This window comes from Triticum urartu, chromosome 5A, assembly GCF_056163025.1.
Source record: "Triticum urartu cultivar PI428250 chromosome 5A, HENAU_Tu73, whole genome shotgun sequence".
In the NCBI taxonomy this organism is placed as follows: Eukaryota; Viridiplantae; Streptophyta; class Magnoliopsida; order Poales; family Poaceae; genus Triticum; species Triticum urartu.
In genome coordinates this window covers 74791696-74797977 of record NC_141877.1, presented here as the reverse complement: position 1 = coordinate 74797977, position 6282 = coordinate 74791696, and the positions used below count along the sequence as shown (strand labels likewise).

At 43.5% G+C, this 6282-nt stretch overlaps 1 protein-coding gene across 1 annotated transcript; it reads right to left on the bottom strand.

Annotated features, from left to right (window-relative positions):
- Positions 1-3963: 3963 nt before the first annotated feature.
- LOC125549086 (uncharacterized) lies at positions 3964-6028 on the bottom strand. The gene is made up of 2 exons (XM_048712576.2): positions 4972-6028; positions 3964-4883 (listed from the first exon to the last, which is right to left on the bottom strand). The coding sequence occupies exons 1-2, from the start codon at positions 5766-5768 to the stop codon at positions 4118-4120; spliced, it is 1563 nt and encodes a 520-aa protein (XP_048568533.1). The 5' UTR covers positions 5769-6028; the 3' UTR covers positions 3964-4117.
- Between the last annotated feature and the right edge of the window lie 254 nt (positions 6029-6282).

Here is a 6282-nt window from a genome sequence, read left to right as displayed (position 1 = left end):
GCGCCCGCCACCACTGCGCCGCCCAACGCACCACCGCCGCGCTGCCACCGTCAACCAGTCCCGGCGTGACGTCGTGCTGCTGCGCCCGGCGCTTAGCACAACAGCCAGACCAGGGTGAGCCGCCCCGCGTCTCGCCACCCACGCGAGGGGAAGAAGAGCACCCCGCAGGTGCCGGCGCCAGCTGGGCTTCGCCCAGTCGCACCCCTGGCACCGGCGAGGGAGGGGAGGAGCGGTGCCCTGCCGGCGGCTAGGGTTAGCCTCCCGTGCGCCTGCAGGGCATCGCGGGAGGAGGGGGAGGAGGGGGGAGGGTGACAGGAAGTCCTCTCGGAAGTAGTGTTCTTGGATCTGGTGAGAGTTTAAGGGTAAAGTATTTTCAACTGTCTTGGGCTTGCTGTCTTGCCAGGCTCTGATTTGTTTTTTAGAGTTCATATTCATGTGTTCTGTGTGCTGGTGAATTAGGTGACAAAGTGTGACATACTTTTGTAATCTTGATGGTAAGTGTGGGTATTTTGATTGCTGCTTTTGGATGAGAAGAATGATCTGGTGAAAGATTAACTCACATGTTAGGTTTGATATAATGAACATGTGCTTCCTGCTGCTGGCTGACAATCAGGAGCAGTTTTTTTTACGCCAACTCGTCAGTCTAGCTTCATAGAATTCTATTGAGTTGGAGCATCCAAAGAAAGGAACTCCCCTTGAGTTTATGAAGGAAATAGATAAATTAAAGTTTAATAAGATCCTCAAACATTTAGCATAACAGAAACAATCAAGCTGCAGACATAGATAGTAGCAGGTGCCTGAAAACAAAATGAGAAAAATATTAATTCATGGAAATTAAACTTTATGAAATATAGCAAGAAATTATTTAAACTGATCAAACATATGAAACGGACCACAGATATCAATGACAAAAAGGAAATAATACTTACTAGTGTCCCTTTCAGGCATTCTGATTATATCGAGGAGACTGAACATTGAAGTGCCTGATTGGACTCCCAAGTATAGTGGTCACAGAGAAATAAATAAAATATCTTAATTTACTAGTAATATCACTGTGAATGTGACTGCTGAGTTACTTTACAAGCTGCATTTTTCTCATCTGAAGGGTCTGAAGGGGAGAACACAAGCTTGCCTATGTATTGACAGATACACCATTGGAACTTAGAATCCTGAAATCTTGAGCTTCTGTAGGTGATGGTAATTTGGTACCTCGGCATGTGTAAAGGTACAAAAGAGAAATATGAATTCCACAGTTGGATACATAGATAAAAAGGGAAACGTGAACAAGAAAACCAAAACTGAAACCTAGAGATCCTGCATTATTTTTACCGAGGCAGACTGAAAGTTAACCATTGAGACGGTTGCCTGACAATTTTTCTGGTTTACTACTAGCATTACACTAAAATCTATCCACCTAAAGTACCACATGGGAAGGATAACTCTTTGAAGAACAAGGTACCAGCTCTCTAGGTGTTATAAGAAATGAAACGTTTTAGCAACCACTGTGGAACACAGGCATCAATTTCAAGCTCTACAATCAGTTTCAATAACATGGGCGAATGATGCGACAAGTCCAATCCCTAGCGGAAAAAAAAACGATTGACCGTCGTGGCAATTCTTTGGTGTTGGTGGGTTTTCGAGTGAAGAATTCCAGTTTGTTATCTGAGTAGGTGTAATCCTTCGTTCCCAAGCCAGAAACATAGATGGCAGGTCACCATTCACCAACAATGGCAGCCACAATTTAGCGACACAAATTAAGCTCATGCTTCAGTTGTTGTTCACTGAGTATCGAGTTGTTAGCCCTCCAACGAGGAAGGTAGAAACAATTCAAAGTACACAGATACATACGGGGTGAAAATACAGACGTGTGAAGTACGCCTGACTTACAGGCAAACTAAGGCATAACCTAGTGGTGGGAAGGGGCTGATGGCTTCCCACCCACCTAGGTTCAAGGCATGGTACTTGCAATTTGGGTTCGTTGCACCAATTATACTGTATGGGGTTCCCTTACAGTCTTTCTGTCAAAAAAAAACGCCTGACTTACAGTCCATGTTGTTCCTGCCACCATAAAAAAATCAACACTAAACTAGTGAACTTAATTGTCTGTTCAACTTCGTACCCCTAAATTCCTGAAGTGCAAAAAAACAAGACTGATAATAAAAGATACAGAAGTATAACAGTTTAAAATTAACAGTGTACACAGCCAGGAAAACAGCAAAGCGTTTGTTGAATGTACATGTAGCATACAAAGTTAGCCATATATGCTATTTACATGCAGATTAGGATAAGGAAATATTTATTAATGAATTAAATCAATTCTATCTTAAGAAAAGAGTAAAGATGTAAAATAGAAAATAGAAACATATTACCTCAAAACTTGCTACCCTTGAAAAATGTACTACTCCCTCCGTTCCTAAATATGTCTTTTTAGATATTCCAATATGGACTATCTGTAAAAGGGCTTATATTTAGAAACGGAGGGAGTAGTACATATTTCAAGAGTATATATTTCAGGAGTATTGTTGTAGCAGGAGAAAATGCACAGCCAACAATCATAAACATATGATAACTTCCCTTTAATCAGTTATCTGTTTGAAATATATATGTAATACCTAAGACCAACCTTGGATGTACTAGAAGTATATTTCGTAGGACTTCAAAGGTTCAACCTATAATTTCAATTTGATTCGGAGAGGCGGTGAGCCGTAGGAAAACTACCTGGGTCAAGCTGTTCTGATCGTGTCTCTTCTTTTTCTGGTTTGGACTATGTGTTCCGATCAGACTGTGAGAAGCATAGGAGCTTTGTGGCTACCATTTCGTCAACCTTTTGTTGTCAAAGAAAGCTATTTGGACTGGACAATGATTATGTTCTACCTTAACAAAGGATACTGCCTACAAAATACATCCTTCTCTTCTGTCCTGCTTCGCACATACATGACTGTTTCCTGGGACTGATAAAATCATTCTTTGTTTCCATATATCGGCACAGACCTACCATGGCAATACCAAATTGTACTCCTTTGATCAGAAGTAGTCACATCTCAGAATTTGGATGATCAACATTCAGCAACTCTGACTCCTAATATTTGCAAAAACTTTTTAGACTGAAGTAGCACTCTCAGATTTATCAATGGGATGACTTTCACATCACAATTTTAGTTTAATTCAGCAAAAAAAATAAAAATTGAACCATTTCTTACCTGAAGCATTGTGCATATTCATTGTGAAGTAGATCTTGAAAGGAACGAAGTTCAGTATATGACAGGCCAGGAAGGACCAAGAAAACCACAGATGTTTGCTTGCTTCTTCTTGACTACCTAGACAGTCAGGACAAGACACTGGATGTGAATTAGCAACATACTACTAACTTAATTATACCCTTGTCGAAGTGCAGCTGAGATCTTGTTTTGCTGCAAGTGCAATCTGTTAATTTGAGTTGGCATTTCCATGGGGAATGTAGGAACATTCGAACAATACATACAGAGGACGGAAATTTGACATTGACTTAGAATCCATGTAGCTACTGGCATCTAAAAACACATGAACATTTAAATTGCAGTAAACTTGTTGCCTCGTCGAACTTTGTATCCCTAAACTCCCACATAGGAAAAAAGTGCCTGGTCTACAGGGAAGAAACTTTGCCTGTCCAGACAATTTCATCCAAAAGGAGTGAGATGTTTGAAGCTAACAGGGAGCTCGACTCAAAAGGAAAAATACACATTCCTAGGACTGCATGACTCAAAGGACGAAACTAGCTGATATATCACTCTACAGGACATTGTGATCCTCTCTGTAATCTGTTTTTGAAGTTGGAATAAATGGCGCCTCCCTCTTGTTCAAAAAAGAAAAAACATACTCCCTCTGTCCCAGAATAAGTGTCGCTTATTTAGGGACGGAGGGAGTACTATAGTAAGTTGTAGCGATTTAAAAAAATAACAATACCCACAACCAAAAACACAAACATAATTGAAACATCTTTTTCAATAGAAATGGACCAATCCTTACATATACATTACATAAAAATAGATGACACAAACATCTTGTGCAAGTCATTTCTTATACATCTCTTAAATAGATGGCAACTAAAATAGGCTTGTATGTGAGATGAATTTCTAGACTAATTGTTCCTAGGTAACTCTTCAATCCAACATGGGGTGTATGGAAAAGATTTGATCCTCTCCTGTTCATTACTTAACTGTTTGAAATGACCATAATCATTTGGGTATATATTCCCTAATTCTTCAATCTTGAAGCCATTCAAATGATATGCCAGTGCTGTCCACTCTGGTGTACTACTCAAGAAGACAATCTCTTTGTATGGGTGAAACCCAAGTATCTCAATGTCTTCATCATATGAATCATCATAATGCTCTTCACCCCAGTGACACTCTTCAACCATATCACAATTGTTAACAACATTACGATTGTTGTACTTCCAATCCAATTTCTTTTCAATTATTGCTTTCTTGTTGTCTTCTAAGCAACAATGCTTAACCAAGTTCTCGTTTTCAACATCATCGTCAGAGTTCCATTCAAAAATCTCCTCAGTGGTTGCTTTCTTGTTGCCTTCTAGGAAACTAGAAGAACAAAACAGGTTATAGTTAATATCTTCTAAGATCCAATGAAGTCGTCCACAATATCGGTGATGTGCTAGCGCATCCTTAAGGTCTTTGTCATGCTTCAACATCCACCCCATCTGACCACATGATTCATTGAGGATCCAAACACCAAGCCAACACTTACGCTGAGGCCAGTACCTATCAAATGCCACAAAGTACACCCCCTTTTTTGATCTAACAATATCGACACAAGGATAGTCGTGTGCTCTGGTATCCATGACAGGTGGTTTAATTACACTGTACGTATTATCAGACAATGATATCCTGCAGAATCAAATCAATGTACAAAACTGTCTAAGAACAAAATGGCAGGATAGAAGTGAAATAAAATATAAACTAAGAAACCACATACCTCATAATTAAATAAACACTGCAGAGTACGTAAAGTGCTCCTCGATAATAGACGCCATTGGATCGCTTGTAACCCATGTGCCTCTCACTGACAATCCCTGTAGCACCCCCTTGTCGAAAAAAATACTTCTCCTTCCAACAACCCGACTTTGATGAGAATACATATATCTTTAATTGTGATGGTGGCCATTCAGATTCCTCCATCGAGGGGTCAACCTCATCTTCAGAATGATAGTCATCCAAATGGGGGGTCATAAACACCTCGTAGTACGGTGATACCATCGGATCATAGACCAGATGCCCACTGTACCACACGTTTCCTGTGCCATCCTTGGGAGCAGGGCACGGTGGCAAAGCACTCCAGCATCGGGTGGCAGGGTTAACCACCCGGTTACCGTGAAGCAAGAGGAGCCCATTGCAGTGATCATCGATGTTATAGTCACGCCAATCATCGCAGTCGTCGTCCCATATAGTGCCGCCATGAGGGGTGGCGGAGGGCAGGAAACTGAGGTTGCCGCTGATGGCGCGGGCGCCAGACGCAGAGGAGGGGCGGGCAAGGAATTCGGGATACTTGTGATCGTCGAAGTGGATGAAGAGGCCGGAGAGCGAGAGCGGGAGCAGGTCGGCGCGCAGGAGGCCGCGCGCATCGATGGCGTCGCGCCAGGCCGTGCAGACGCAGCGGGAGGTGGCGATCCAGCGCGGCGGGACGCGGCGGAGGACTTCTGCGAGCACATCCTCGGGCAGCGGCGCCGGCCGCAGCTCCTCGCCACGAGGGGGCTTCACCTCGTCGCCGGCCATCGCCTCGCCGCGATAGTACGATCCAGGGGATCTTCAACTTGGAACCCTAGGGAGGCAACAGCATTGCAGCGCCGGTGATGGGGCGTCGGCGCGGCAGCGGACTGGGGTTCGGAGGACGCTGCCGTGGCGATGGGGAGTGGAAGCAATGGCGCGGCTGGTTGGGCGGCGCTGGAATCCGGAGCAAGCGAAGGCAAAAGGAGGCGCAGCGGTGGCTTTGGCGGCTTCAGAAATGAGGAACGGGCAAACTTGTACCATTCCCCTTTTTCTTAGTGACGAAGGAATGGGTGTGGCATTGGCTGAAGCCCCCCAGGTGTGTACTTGGGCTGGGCTCCCCTAAAAAAATAATTGGGCTGGGCTGGGCTCCCCCCGACTGAGATTTAGCCAGGATTGACCCTTTTCCTAATCAATGAATTTGGCGATTTTAACCCTTGGAGCCTTTTGTGGAAACTATCTACTTGGTCTTGCCCTCATGGTTCACCTGGTTTTTGTTGTCAAAATCCAAGACTTGAATGAA